This window comes from Chlorocebus sabaeus, chromosome 12 (assembly GCF_047675955.1).
Source record: "Chlorocebus sabaeus isolate Y175 chromosome 12, mChlSab1.0.hap1, whole genome shotgun sequence".
NCBI classification, from domain to species: domain Eukaryota; kingdom Metazoa; phylum Chordata; class Mammalia; order Primates; family Cercopithecidae; genus Chlorocebus; species Chlorocebus sabaeus.
In genome coordinates, this window is record NC_132915.1 from 46,739,298 (window position 1) to 46,754,226 (window position 14,929).

Genomic DNA, 14,929 nt, shown 5'->3' on the forward strand with positions numbered 1-14,929 from the left:
CCCATAGTTGGTGCTTAAGAAGTATTTTATTGAATGATAAATAGCCATAAGGGATGGAACTAGAATCAGTGGGTGAAAGCTTCAGAGATTCAAATTTTGTTTCAGGTGAAGGAAAAACTTTGTTAGAAATATTAAACTTTTCTGGCCATGTTGGGAAAGTAATGCATGCTCCAACCTTGGAAGTGTTATAGCAAATGCTTCCTGAGTTAACACTTGGTAGAAGTACTATAGAAATGATGTTGGTAGGGATTTGAAATTAGATAATCTGTTTTCTTGATGGAATTCTTTAATTTTGTACAATATATTTTGACTGATTTTCCCTTTTACATTGAGAACCAGTAAATGCCCACATTAAACTTGCAGCTTTTATATACAGTCTATCCTAGAATATTATTTGGTCTTGAACTTAAGACAAGCACATGTAACAACTTTTATTCTTGGGTTTTATGTCCCTACTTTTTTCTGAAAAGCAGTGATTCTGAAGCACAGACCTCTCAAACTTTGGGAACAATTATTGTAGAAACATCCCAGAAAATAAGTCCTACAGAAGATGGAAAAGACCAGGAAGAAAGTGATCCAACAGAAGACAGCCAAACAAAAGGAAAAGAAATAGTACAGACATATTTAAATATAGATGGCAAGACCCCAACGGTAAATGACACAATTTTGCTTGATTGTATGCTATGTTTTAAATTTTATCTTATGCTTTATAACTTAAGTAAATAAATGTTACTGTTGATTTAATTTGAATTCTTTTTTTTGTTTTGTTTTTTTTTTTTTGAGACGGAGTCTCCCTCTGTTGCCCAGGCTGGAGTGCAGTGGCTGGATCTCAGCTCACTGCAAGCTCCGCCTCCCGGGTTTATGCCATTCTCCTGCCTCAGCCTCCTGAGTAGCTGGGACTACAGGCGCCCGCCACCTCGCCCGGCTAGGTTTTTTTTGTATTTTTTAGTAGAGACGGGGTTTCACCATGTTAGTCAGGATGGTCTCGATCTCTTGACCTTGTGATCCGCCTGTCTCGGCCTCCCAAAGTGCTGGGATTACAGGCTTGAGCCACTGCGCCCGGCCTAATTTGAATTCTTAAAAGTTAAGTCTTCTTTGAAGTATACAGTGAAAATATTCACTTTTAAATAATTTTCAAGTACTTGTTTGTTAGCTTTTTCATAGATAAAAATGAAAATAAATACTATTATTATAATTCTTAAGGTATTTATATCTCAGCAAAAAAGTGGTTAATAAGCTCATTATTGTTTTTAGGTATATGAAATATTCCAAGTGAGGAAACTTCTTTTTGTATATTAGTCTTTGCAATGATAAAGTCATTTAGTCTGATTAAATCTTTAAATTACTTGTTTTTAACTAACTTCTCAATGTATTTTAAATTTTGAAAAATTAAAGTTCTAATACAACTTATTCAGTAATTCCTACTACTGATACAACATGACACTAAATGTTTACCTATTTAGCATAAATCAGTGAAAAATTAAGGAAAGTTCATTTTTATTTTGTTGTAAAAATTAGGTTGTCTTTGAATTAACCTATAAGATTCTTTTAAAACATAATTCAAAAACATTTATTTTTTGAGCTCTTGCCAGCACTTTGGAGGAAAGGTCTTTAGTTATTACCAGAATGAAGTTCAGACCAAGAATATATGCTAAATGTCTGCTGATTGATTGATAAATAGATTTTATAGAAATTTTTGCTGCTCTTCATTGACACTTGATAGGTTAATCTTTCTCATTTCATCTACTTTTTTGTGTATGTTGAGGTATATCATTGTGAGTTTAAGTTTCTGTGATTACTAATATGATGTTGAGTACTTTCTCATGGTTATTGGCCATTTGGAATTCTTTAGTAAATTGCCTCTTCAAGTCTCTGCCCATTTTCCAAATTAGTTATCTGTATTTTTCTTACTGGCTTAGAATTTTTTATATATGCTATATATGAGCCTTTTGTTAGTTATGTATTGTAGATATCTTTTCCTACTCCATGGTGTGCCTTTTTACTCTTCTTTCTGGAGTCTTCTGAAGAATATAGCATCTCAATTCTAAAGTGGCCAAACTTACCAATTTTTTGTTTATGAATAGCACATTTTGTGTTCTGTATAATACATTGCTTACTGTAACATAGATATATCCTATATGACCTTTGATGTTATCTTTTCCTATATTTTTCTGATTTCCTATATTTTTCTGTTTTGATTTTCACATCAATGTCTAGTGTTGATTTTTTTCATGTGATGTAAGATAGGGATTAATTTTACCAATTTTTTCCCAATGTTTGTCATGAACTTTTTTTCTTGCTTTCTTCAAAGGTGCCACCTTTATTGTAAATCAAATGTACATAAACATAGGGATATTTATCTAGGCTTTTTCTTCTATTCCTTCAGTAAATGTGTCAGTATCATGCTGTCTTAGTTTCATTTTAGTAGTCTTCATTGCTTGTTGAACAAGTTTCCTACCTTCTTGTTCATCAAGAGTCTCTTCTCGGTCCTTTACTCTTCAAAATGAATTTAAAATCAGCTTAAGTTCTACAAAAACTTTTTTTGAGATTTTGATAGTGACTCTATTAACCAAAATTAATATAAAACAAGAAGAAGATGCTGAAAGGTGGAGAGAAGGCAGCAGACCAGCTAGGTACCTCATCACTCAAGGAACAACATGGTGGTGAGTTCTCTGGGTTTTCATTTTGCTTCATGTATCCTGGCCTGGATACCTGAAATCCCCAACCTAGAAACCCCAGTAGGTCAGACAATACATGCCCCGGATAAAACTCTTCTTTTAGCCAAGTCACCTGGAAAAGGCCAGCCTAGCAAGACAGAGAAGCTTACACAGTTAAGTGTCCTACTCCAGGCAAACACCACAGAAAAAATTGCAACCCTGTTTCCAGCCCCATCTGTAAAGACCTAATGGGAACTTAGATTCCCACTCTTACCTGGCAATAAGTAGATACTCTTCACCTCTCCTCCTCCTATCAGAGTGATGCCAGAGAAGACCAAGTGTGGTGCTAGTGATAATGACCTCCTCCTGGGATCCCCAACCCCTGGGCTGCAGAATGGTACCTGTTGTGGCCTGCTAGGAAATGACTCACACAGCAGAAGGTGAGAGGTGGGTGAGCCATTGTTACGGCCTGAGCTCTGCCTCCCGTTAGATCAGCGGAGGCATTAGACTCTCACATGAGTATGAACCCTATTGTGATCTGTGCATGCAAGGGATCCAGGTTGCTGCTCCTTGTGATAATCTAATGCCTGATGATCTGAGGTAGAACAATTTCATCCCGAAACCATCTCCACCTCCCCAACCCCCTCCACCCCCCATCCATGCAAAAATTTTTTTCCACAAAACTGGTTTTTGGTGCCAAAAAGTTTAAGAACTGCTGGCTCTCTCCTTTCCATGTCACTGGATATCACATAGGGAACCTGGATATCCATCTCCATTCAGCATGAAATGCCTTTCGCTTCTGAGCAAGATAATTTCAGAGGCCAAGTGCAGAGATGGGGAATTTAATTACCACTCACACCTAACAAGCCCCAACCCCCTCCCCATGATGTCAGTGGAAGCCTAGTGGGGAACATTAACAAGGTCCCCCTCCATTATCCAGCCATGATGGTATCAGCAGATGCCTATTGGGTAGCCTGAAGTTCTGCCTCCACCAAGCAGTAATGAGGTGGCCCTCCCCAACCAGTTTGTCAACTAAGACTGCCACTTCCAACTGGCAGTAATTAGATGGTGTGCTCCTTGCCCCATCAGTGTGGTGTCAGATGAGGCCTGTTCAAATAAGATTCAAGTAAGATACAGAACCTTGAAATATAATAGCCAAAATGTCCAGGATACAGTTGAAAATCACACCTCATACCAAGATCCAGGAAAACCTCAACTATAACAAGAAAAGACAATCAACAGAAGCCAACAGCAGGATGACAGTTGTCGAAGTTACACACAGTCCCCAACTCACTACAATGGTTTGAGTTAAAATTTTTCTACTTTATGTTGGTGTGAAATTGATACATGTTCAGTAGAAACTGTACATTGAGTACCCATACAACGGTTCTTTTTATCACTTTCAGGACAATATTCAATAAATAAATTACATGACATATTCAATACTTTATTATAAAATAAGCTTTGTGTTAGATGATTTTGCCCAGGTATAGGCTAATGTAAGTGTTCTGAGTAGGCTAGGCTAAGCTCTGATGTTTGGTAGGTTAGATGCATTTTTGATTTATGATGTTTTCAACTTAATGAGTTTATCAGGATGCAATAATGGATACCTATTGTATGTTAGGAGGCATCTGCATGTGACAAGTATATTAAAGTTGCTGCCATCAAAATGCTTCAACAAGCAATTATAGACAGGCCTAAACAAAACAAAATAGGCCTAAAACAAAAAGCAATAGAATATCCCAATAAAGAATTAGAAAGTCTCAGCAAATAGGTAGAAGATATAAAAATACCCAAATCTAAATTTTAGGACTGAAAAATTAAATAACTATGTTTGCCCCACAGGTAGTGGCATTAATCTTTATCACCCAAAATTGATTCAGATGTCAAGACTGATGGCACCATACACCCACCATTATTATTCACATAATGGAACAGAGAATCTTGAAATGGATCCACACAAGTATGAACAACTGATTTTTGACAAAGGTGCAAAGGAAGGATAGTCTTTTCCAAAAACGGTGCTGGAGCAATTGGATATTTCTGTGCAAAAAATAAAGGAACCTATACCTACACTTTACACTTTATGCAAAAATTAATTTGAGGTGGATCACATATAAATGTAGAATATTAAATCATAAAACTTTCAGAAAGAAATTTAAGAGAAAATCTTCAAGTCTTAGAGCTGAGTGAAGAGTTTTTAGACATGATACCAAAAGCACGATCCATAAAAGAAAACATCAGTAAATTCGACTTCATTAAAATTAAGAACTTTTGCTCTTCAAAAGACACTACATAGAAGATGAAAAGACAAGCCATAGAGCGAGATGAATATTTAAAAACCATGTGTCTGACAAAAGTCTTATAGCTTGAATATATAAAGCACGCTCAAAACTCAACAGGAAGAAATTAAACAATCCAGTTACAAAATAGGCAAAAGACAGGAGCAAACATTTTACCAAAAAAGGATATATGGATGGCAAATAAGCACATGTAAAGATTTTCAACATCCCTATTAGGGAATAGCTAAAGTAAAAATTAGTGAAAATAGCAAGTGCTGACCAAGGGGACAGGGAAACTGGATCTCTCATGTATTGTCCATGTGAATATAAAATTCTACAATACAGCACTCTGAAAAAGTTTGTCAGTTTCTTAAAAAACTAAATTTACCATACAATCTAGCTATCACACCCTTAGACACATCCCACAGACATGAAAATATATGTTTACCAAAAAAACTTGTACATGAATGATCAAAGCCCCTTTATTTGTAGTAGCTGAAAACTGGGAACCACCAAAATTCTCTTCAATAGCTGAACAGCTAAACAAACTGTGGTACATCTGTAACACAGGAAACTTTTCAGCAATAGAAAGGAGCTAACTATTGATGTATACAACGCCATAGCTTTCTGACCTCAAATTTCTCGTCTTGGATTGGGAACTAGGCTTTCTTTCTTGCCTTCTGCATTCTGTGTTGCTATTTAAGTGGAATTTCAAGATCACAAGGGATTGTCGGTTATTCTACATGTTGCTGGCTACATTGTTGGTCACTTTTGTATGGTCTCTGAATGTCTGCTTTCACTTCATTTTTGGCCTCTGACAATTTCTCTTATATTTTTTGCCATGTTAGAAATACACTGTAGGTGTGTTTGTTTCATAGTATGAGAGTTAATTCTTGAGTTTGTGTTCAGTAATAGTACTGGAAACAGAAGCCCACTTCTTTGTAATTTAATTTTAGCTACTATAGATTTGATACCAAATCTGGTGACTGATATTAGTAATTCAATTGGTAGTTGTATTTTGGATTTTTTTTTTAACAGTGCTCAGTGCGTGGCTGATACTTAAATACTAATTGAATCTTAATAAGCAATTAAAAATTTATATGCCGGTTCTAAAGATAAGTTTAAATGAAGCATTTCAAAAATATTTTGAGAAGTGAAACATTGTTAGGATGTTATAATTTCTGAAACTAATCGGCTTAAAGGAAAACCTTATTTTAGATATAGACTTCTGGTGTATGTGTTAATCGGTTTCATGACTTTCAGGTGATTTGTTGCTGGATTGGGATCTTTTAAAAAGTTCTTTTTCAAATAAGAAATAATTTTCTAGATTGAATATATCTATGTTTCCCAGCCAATAAATTTTTCTTTTTTTTTTTTTTTTTTTGAGACGGAGTCTTGCTCTGTCTCCCAGGCTGGAGTGCAGTGGCCAGATCTCAGCTCACTGCAAGCTCCGCCTCCCGGGTTACACCATTCTCCTGCCTCAGCCTCCCGAGTAGCTGGGACTACAGGCGCCGCCACCTCGCCCGGCTAGTTTTTTGTATTTTTTAGTAGAGAGGGGGTTTCACCGTGTTAGCCAGGATGGTCTCGATCTCCTGACCTCGTGATCCGCCCGTCTCAGCCTCCCAAAGTGCTGGGATTACAGGCTTGAGCCACCGCGCCCGGCCCCCAGCCAATAAATTCTTAAACAAGGCTGGGCACTGTGGCTCACGCCCATAATCCCAACACTTTGGGAGGCCGAGGCAAGTGGGTCACTGGACGCCAGGAGTTTGAAACCAGCCTGGACAGCATTGTGAAATCACATATCTACTAAAAATACAAAAATTAGCTGGGGGTGGTGGTGTGCACCTGTAGTCCCAGGTACTTGAGAGGCTGAGGCATGAGAATCGCTTGAACCCAGGAGGCAGAGGTTGCAGTGAACTGAAATTGTGCCACTGCACTCCAGCCTGAGTGACAAAGCCAGACTCTGTCTCAAAAGAAAAAAAAAAAATCTTAAGACCACATGTTTTACTACTAATATATACATTTTTAAATTGGTGAAACATTTTAAAACAAAAGTCAACAAAGGCTTCATTTTGTTCAGCCTCCGTGTATTAGAGTGCCATGAAGAAAACATACAGCTTCAGGAAGTTATTTTATTATTGTCAGCCTTATTTTTGGCTTTATTTGTCAGAAGGCTATTAGCTTCATTTGTCAGCATGCAATAGAGTATTTGAGAAAAGGGCCTATATTTTCAGAGAATAAGTTATTAATTATTCACATTTTACTTTTGTTACTGTTATCATATTTACTCCTAAGTTTTTAAACTGTCCCTAGATTAAATTTCTATTTCTTTGGAGTTGATTTTGTATCTGTATCTTCTGCCTGCTAGTTTAAGTTCAGTGTATGTAAGTTCATTTGTAAGTTCTTGGTATCAGTTATAGAATTTTATCATCTAGAGTTAAAAAAATTTTTTTTTCAAATTTTTTTGTAAGAGACAGTCTTGCTATGTTGCCCAGGCTGGTCTCAAACTCCTGGCCTCAAGCAGTCCTCCTGCCTTGGCCTCCCACAGACTTTTTAAAAAAATTCTGCATAAACAATTGTATTTTTAAGTGAAGAGATGTTACTTTTATTAGTTCACTTGATCTTGTTATTGAAGAATAATACAATTATTATGAAACCTTCAAATTTAGGACTATTTTCATGGTAAGAATGCCAAAAAACCAACTTTTCAAAAGAAGAATTCTAAGATGCAAAAGAGTTCACATACAGCAGTTCCTACTAGAGGTAAGAATGTGTATGCAATTAACAATATGTCTTTTAAAAATTAAATCTAATTTTTCAAATATTATGAACAATATTATTTTTATATAGTCAACAGAGAAAAATACAAAAATATAACTGCCCAGAAATCAAGTAGCAATGTTACTTTATTACGAGAACGGATTATATCCTTGCAACAACAAAACAGTGTACTTCAGAATGCCAAGAAAACAGCAGAATTGTCTGTTAAAGAATATAAAGAAGTTAATGAAAAGCTCCTCCATCAACAGCAAGTATCTGATCAACGATTTCAGACAAGCAGGCAGACAATAAAGGTAAAGAGAACTTTAGGATTGAATAATTGTATACTATATTGTAAAAGTGGATATTTTGTTTTACATGTATTGTTTAGTTTATATTTGTGTTAGGCAGGTCTATGAGTTTTAAAAAATCCCAGGCACTGTTTACTAATATAATTAGTTTAATTACTGGACTTCCTTAATAAGGCTCATATTAAAGGATAACATACATGAGGGAGGGAACTCTGAATCAAAAAGACACTTTACTAGCATTCCTGTTCCACTTAGTTTTTCTCATCTTTGAAATATTTTTACATGTTTTGTATTGTGTTACATCTTACTTTTTAAAAGCATGCTTCATACATATATATATAGCTTACCCATTTCCCTATGTTTGAAACTTTGTGTTTATGATAAGTTACATTATTAAACTAATATATTAATCAGTTACTCTTTGCAAATACTAGTATAAAATGTGAAGATTTTAATATAAGTATATATTTTAATGTATTCCAGAAACCTATGCATGGTTCTTTTTACTCAGGCAAATATATTCACATTATACCTTACTCCTGGTAAGGTAATCTTAAAGCATGAATTTAACTTACACTTTGAGATGAACTTAAAGCAAATGAAAAAGAAAAGACTTTTTGTTCTTTTTTTTTTTTTTTTTTTTTTGAGACAGACTCTCGCGCTGTCGCCCAGGCTGGAGTACAGTGGCCGGATCTCAGCTCACTGCAAGCTCCGCCTCCCGGGTTTACGTCATTCTCCTGCCTCAGCCTCCCGAGTCGCAGGGACTACAGGCGCCCGCCACTTCGCCCGGCTATTTTTTGTATTTTTTAGTAGAGATGGGGTTTCACCATGTTAGCCAGGATGGTCTCGATGTCCTGACCTCGTGATCCGCCCGTCTCGGCCTCCCAAAGTGCAGGGATTACAGGCTTGAGCCACCGCGCCCGGTCTCCATTCTTTATGTTATTTGCTTGTGGAATGAATGATTTGTTAGAAAATTATTTTGCAGAGAAAAAATTTCATTATATTAGAAAACAGTATTTAAATCACTTTCACACATAATTTTAAGTTACACTTAAATTCTCTAATTCTAATATCTAGTGCTTTGATTCAAACAATACATATAAACGTTTTAATGGTGAAGGATTAGTGTTATGACAGTTAAGAATTGTGTTCTGACTTTATTCCCATAGTAGCCTTGTACCCAAACCTTAACTGCATTCCAGCTTACACCAGAAGTTTCTGGATTTTACAGGCTTGGCCGTTGGAAATGTGGCAGTGGGATACCAGATGAGACTGAGCTCTATGTTACAATTTAGACACAGTCACTGATACCACAACCACTGTATAGGAACCACATTTCCCAAAATGATTTCATCCCATATAGATTTTACTGGCTTGTATTTTCTTTTCTTCTCTTTAATATGCTCTCTTTCTTCCCTTTCCTTTTCCTTTCTCCTACTCTTCCTTTCTTTCTTCCCTAGTTAAATGACATTGTTTTATATCTCACCATGATATTATAAACTATATGTATTCCTAAGGTTTTTTTTTGTGCAAATAGCAAAGTGACATGAAAGAACCTTTTTTAAAAGAAAGAAAAAATTCTCAGCTTTAATTGTTCAATCTTATTATACAAAAAACAATTGAACTTTTCAGTGTTCTCTTAAATAATATACTAGACCACTGGCTTTTCATAAGAGTAAATTCTGACATTGTCAGAGGAAAATTATAAAAGGTTAGAGTTGTTACAAAAACTATTTTACTTATTCTCCTTGGAAGAGGAGTTTTCCTCTTTGAGAGTTTGAAAAGTAGTGGTATAGTTACTTCTTGGGAGTTTCTTAAATTGCATACACTATGAGAAAAATAAAAATAGTACACTAGGGATTCAACTAAAAATCTGTGTTAGACATACTTTTTTTTTTTCCTTTTCGCAACCAATTTTAATTTCCTTTCTTATAATTTTTGAGATGCCATACTTGGTAGTATCAAGTAAGAAATCCACATTTTAGCACAGATTTCAACTACTTGTAAAGAGAAAATTAGGAAGAATAAAAAGCACTTCAGTTACTATATGGTTCATGTGCATTTTAGAGAGAGTATGGTATAGATGATCAAATGAGTTACTTTAATATGAATTTCTCCCTGAAGCTACTCTCAATTCTAGCTATTTCAAATCTTATCTATTCTAAGGTAAATGTCTTACTTTTGCTACTATGTTATAGGTATAACTTATATTTCATTGTTATATGTAATTTTATTTTTAATACAGATTTTCTTTAGATGATAGAAAGGTCCAAGAACATCTAATATTCAAAAAGTACTTCAGGAAAGAATAAGAATCAGAATTTAGAAATTTTCCATCTTAAAAATCACTATGAACTCAAATAAATGTAACGAGTGATTAACTAGAATTAGATTTAATTTGAATATTCTCTACATAGGGAGAAATAACTGATGTGGTAACTAAGAATTCTCTACTGATAAAGTAACTCCCCAAGTATTACATAGATACAGACAAATTATCTTTAGTTAATACATTGGTATAGACTTTGTGGGCTCTCACATAATAACTAAAGCTTGGGATGGAAGATGTCAAGATCCCAGATTCTCATCTACTGAGAAATTTTTCAGGTTACCAACTTGAGGATTTGGGTAGCATCTGTTGATTTCTGTGTTATTTTTAATAATGGAACTTAGGAAAACAGATTAAGTTCAGTCTTTCTTTTCCCGCTTATTTATGGTGGAATTCCTGTGTGTTCGGTAAATATTCTAATTTAATTATTTTGTATCTGTTTCTCATGATTTTAAAACCCTCAACATTTTTTTTTATTCTAAAGTATTGAATCAGGCATCAATAGGTTTTGAACTTATAGGCCTTGAATTTATTCTGCATTAATAAGTAATATTTAAGATATATTTCAATATTTGGGCAGGCTTCATACTAAAAATACTACTTTATATTCAGGAAAACTTTTCAAAGACTTTCAGCTTTTTCATATGTAATTAAAAGTACCATTGTTTGTTAGGAGGTTGATAAGAGGAACACAAAGTATTCTTTGGCATTTTTTTCCCTATCAGTTTCATTGCGTTGTGTTTTAAACCATTATAGAATTTCCTCAACAAAGCTTAGAAAAAGAAATATGAACTGTATAGGCCAAACCACTGAAGTTTTGGAAGAAAATTTTAACCAAGATAATAGATTTTTTACATGTTTAGATTGAGCTGTCATCACTTTAACTGTATTCTTTTTTTTTTACATTTTGCCTACTCTAAAGATATGTATGACATATAGATAGTATTTTACAACTATTAGCTAAATAGTATACTAGGTAAATGACAAAGATTTGTGACTCCCAAAAGCATATCATTGTAAAATATTTTAAACCTATTTTGAAATGCACTATAGCCCTAAACTAAGCATTATTCTATAGATGGAATATATAAATAGCCATCAGCTATTTTCAAGAAAAATTAAGTATAAGTCTTTTGCATTTGTTCAAAATATATATCCGTTGCCACATGTAAAGATATGAGTAAAAAACATGCTGGCCCCATTCTTCAGAGCTCCCTTTTAATATGAGGAAAATGTTATATACATACAATGTTTAATTTTATAGATTTTTTTATGTTTCGCAGGTCTTACACTATTTAATTTAGACAAAAAGTAGGAAAAGAGTGATATTTTCTCAGACTAGGCATTCAAACATGAGAAATTAACTTTGTTTTCTATAAAGGATTTTTGGAAAGTTAGGAGATACAGAAAAATAGAAAGCACATATAAAAAATACCCTTATACTCTTTAGAAATTAACATATATTCTTCCACTGTATATTTTAAAGATAGAAAATATGATAAATAAAGCTAAATTTTTATTTAATCGTTATCTACAGCCCCATCCTCTTCTACTCATCTCTGGAGACACTTTGAGGTGTTCATGCTAATGTTCCAATAATTTAAAAAAATTGCTGCATACATATGTACATTGATAAATAATATACAGCATTATTTTTATTGTAGTATAGTTTTTTATTCATTTGTTTGTTTGTTTTTGAGACGGAGTCTCAGTCTGTCACCCAGGCTGGAGTGCAGTGGCACAATCTCGGCTCACTGCAACCTCCGCCTCCCGGTTTCAAGCAATTCTTTTTGGCTCAGCCTCCCAAGTAGCAGGGACTATGGGCAAGCAATACCATGCCTGGCTAACTTTTGTGTTTTCAGTAGAGTCGAGGTTTCACCATGTTGGCTAGGGTGGTCTCGAACTCCTGACCTCACGTGATCCACGCACATCAGCCTCCCAAAGTGTAACCATTGGGTCCTGGACTTTTCTTTTCTGGGAGACTTTTTATTAGGGCTTTATTCTTGTTACTTGGTATTGGTCTGTTCAGGTTTTGGATTTCTTCATGGTTCAATCTTGGTAGATTGTATATGTCTAGGAATTTGTCTATTTGTTCTAGATTTTCCAGTTTATTGGCATATAGTTGGTGATAGTAGCCACTAACAATGCTTTAAATTTATGCAGTATCTGTTGTAATATCTGCTTTTTCACCTCTGGTTTTATTTGTCTTCTCTTTTTCTTGGTCTGGTTAAAGGTTTGTATATTTTGTTTTACTTTTTGAGAAACCAACTTTTTGTTTTATTGATTTTTTTCATATTTTATTCATTATAATTTCATTTATTTCTGCTCTGATCTTTACTATTTCTTTTCATCTACTAATTTTGGGTTTGGTTTGCTCTAGCTTTTCTATTTCTTCAAGATGCATCATTAGGTTGTTTATCTGAAATTTTTCTTCTGTTTTGATGTAAGCGCTTTTAGGTATAAACTTCCCTCTTAGTATTGCTTTTGCTGTGTTCCATAGGTCTTGGTATGTTGTGTTTCGATTATTTGTTTCAAGAAATTATTAAATTTTCCTCTTAATTTCTTGTTTCTTAATTTCTTTACTTGTCGTTCAGGAACATACTGTGTAATTTCCATGTGTTTCTATAGTTTCCAAAGTTCCTCTTGTTATTGATTTCTACTTTAATTCCTTTGTGATCAGAGAAAATACTTGATACAATTTCAACTTTTTTGAAATTTTTAAGATTTGTTTTGTGGCCTAACATATGGTCTATTCTTGAGACTCATCTATATGCTAGGGAGAAGAATGTGTATTCTGCAGCTGTTTGATGAAGTGTTCTGTAAATATCTATTAGGTCCATTTGGTTTATAATGTAGATTAAGTCTGATGTTTCTTTGTTGATTTTCTATCTGGATGATCTGTCCATTGCTGAAGGTAGGGTATTGAGATCTCCAGCTATTATTGTATTGTCATACTGAAGTCTGACTTTCTCTTTAGTGCTAACAGTATTTGCTTTATATATCTGAGTACTCTGATGCTGGATATATAGGTATTTATAATTGTTATATCCTCTTGCTAAATTGGCCCCTTTATCAATATATAATGACCTTCTCTTTCTCTTTTTATATTTTTTGTCTCAAATTTTAAAAATGTGATAGAAGTATAGCTACTCATGTTCTTTTTTGGTTTCCACTTCATGGAATATCTTTTTCCATCCCTTTATTTTCAGTCGTGTGTGCATCTTTATAGGTGAAATGAGTTTCTTGTAGGTAGTGTATCATTGGGTCTTGTTTTTTTAATCCATTCAGCTATTACGTATCTTTTGGTTGGAGAGTTTAGTCCATTTGCGTTCAGTATTATTATTCATAGACAAGTACTTGCTACTGCCATTTTGTTGTTTATTTTCTGGTTGTTTTGTGGTCCTCTCTGTCTTTCATCCTTCCTATTTTTCTTTGCATAAAAGTGATTTTTCTGGTAGTAGTTTTTAATTTCATGCTTGGTGTGTGTGTGTATATCTGTTGTAGGTTTTATGATTTCAGGTTACCATGAGGTTTGCAAATAATGCTTTATAACCAATTATTTTAAACTGATGACAACTAAACTCTGATTATAAAAACAATAGACAAGCAAAGAGAAACCTAATATACACTCTCCATTTTAACTTGATCCAATCCCCCACTTTTAAAGTTTTTGTTGTTTCTATTTATATCTTTTTTTTGTTTACACATCACAATTACACTGTTATTCTATGTTTGTGTATGTACATACTATTACCAGTGAGTTTTTTTTTTTTTACCCTCAGATGATTTCTTACTGCTTATCTACGTTGTTTTCTTTCAAGTTATAGAACTCCCTTTAGCATTTCTTGTAGGACAGGTCTAGTGTTGGCAAAACTCTCAGCTTTTGTTTGTCTGGGAAAGTCTTTATTTCATCTTAGTGTTTTAAGGGTATTTTTGCTGTAGGATAAATGTTTTTTTCTTTAGCACTTTGAATATGTCATGTCACTCTCTCCTGGCCTGTAAGGTTTCCACTGAGAAGTCTGCTATATTAGAGCTCTTTTATGTGTTATTTATTTTCTTTTTCTGCTCTTAGGATCCTTTCTTTATCCCTGACCTTTGGGATTTTGATTATTAAATGCCTTGAGGTAGTCTTCTTTGGGTTATATCTCTTATTTGGTTTAATTCTATGACCCTCTGATACCTGAATATTAGTATCTTTCTCTAGGTTAGAAAAGTTCTCTGTTATTATTTCTTTGAGTAAACTTTCTATCCTGATTTCTCCCTGTCCCTCTTTTTAAGGCAGTAACTCTTATGTTTGCTCTTTTGGGGGCTATTTTCTAGATCCTATAGGCAAGTTTTATTCTTTTTCTTCTTTTATTCTCCCCTGTGTATTTTTAAATAGCCCATCCTTAAGCTCACTAGTCTTTCTTCTCCTTGATCAAGTCTGCTGTTGAGAGACTCTGATGCATTTTTCAGTTTGTCAGTTGAATCGTTCAGCTCCAAAATATCTGATTGGTTTTTAAAAATTATTTCAATCTTTTTGTTAAATATCTCTGATAGGATTCTGATTTTTTTCTGTGTTTTCTTGCTTCACTGAGCTTCCCCAAAACA

General features: G+C 34.2%; 1 protein-coding gene across 6 annotated transcripts in view; it reads left to right on the plus strand.

Annotated features, from left to right (window-relative positions):
• The window catches only part of CNTLN (centlein), a 366,668-nt gene that overhangs the window by 266,596 nt on the left and 85,143 nt on the right, over positions 1-14,929 (plus strand). For 3 of the 6 annotated variants that reach the window (XM_073021629.1, XM_007969157.3, XM_073021628.1), the window contains 3 exons: positions 471-651; positions 7,609-7,702; positions 7,790-8,013. In XM_073021629.1, the coding sequence (XP_072877730.1) occupies positions 471-651; positions 7,609-7,702; positions 7,790-8,013 (499 nt within the window). The remainder of the gene's footprint in view (positions 1-470; positions 652-7,608; positions 7,703-7,789; positions 8,014-14,929) is intronic. The other 3 variants (XM_007969158.3, XM_073021627.1, XM_073021630.1) reach the window with 2 other exon arrangements.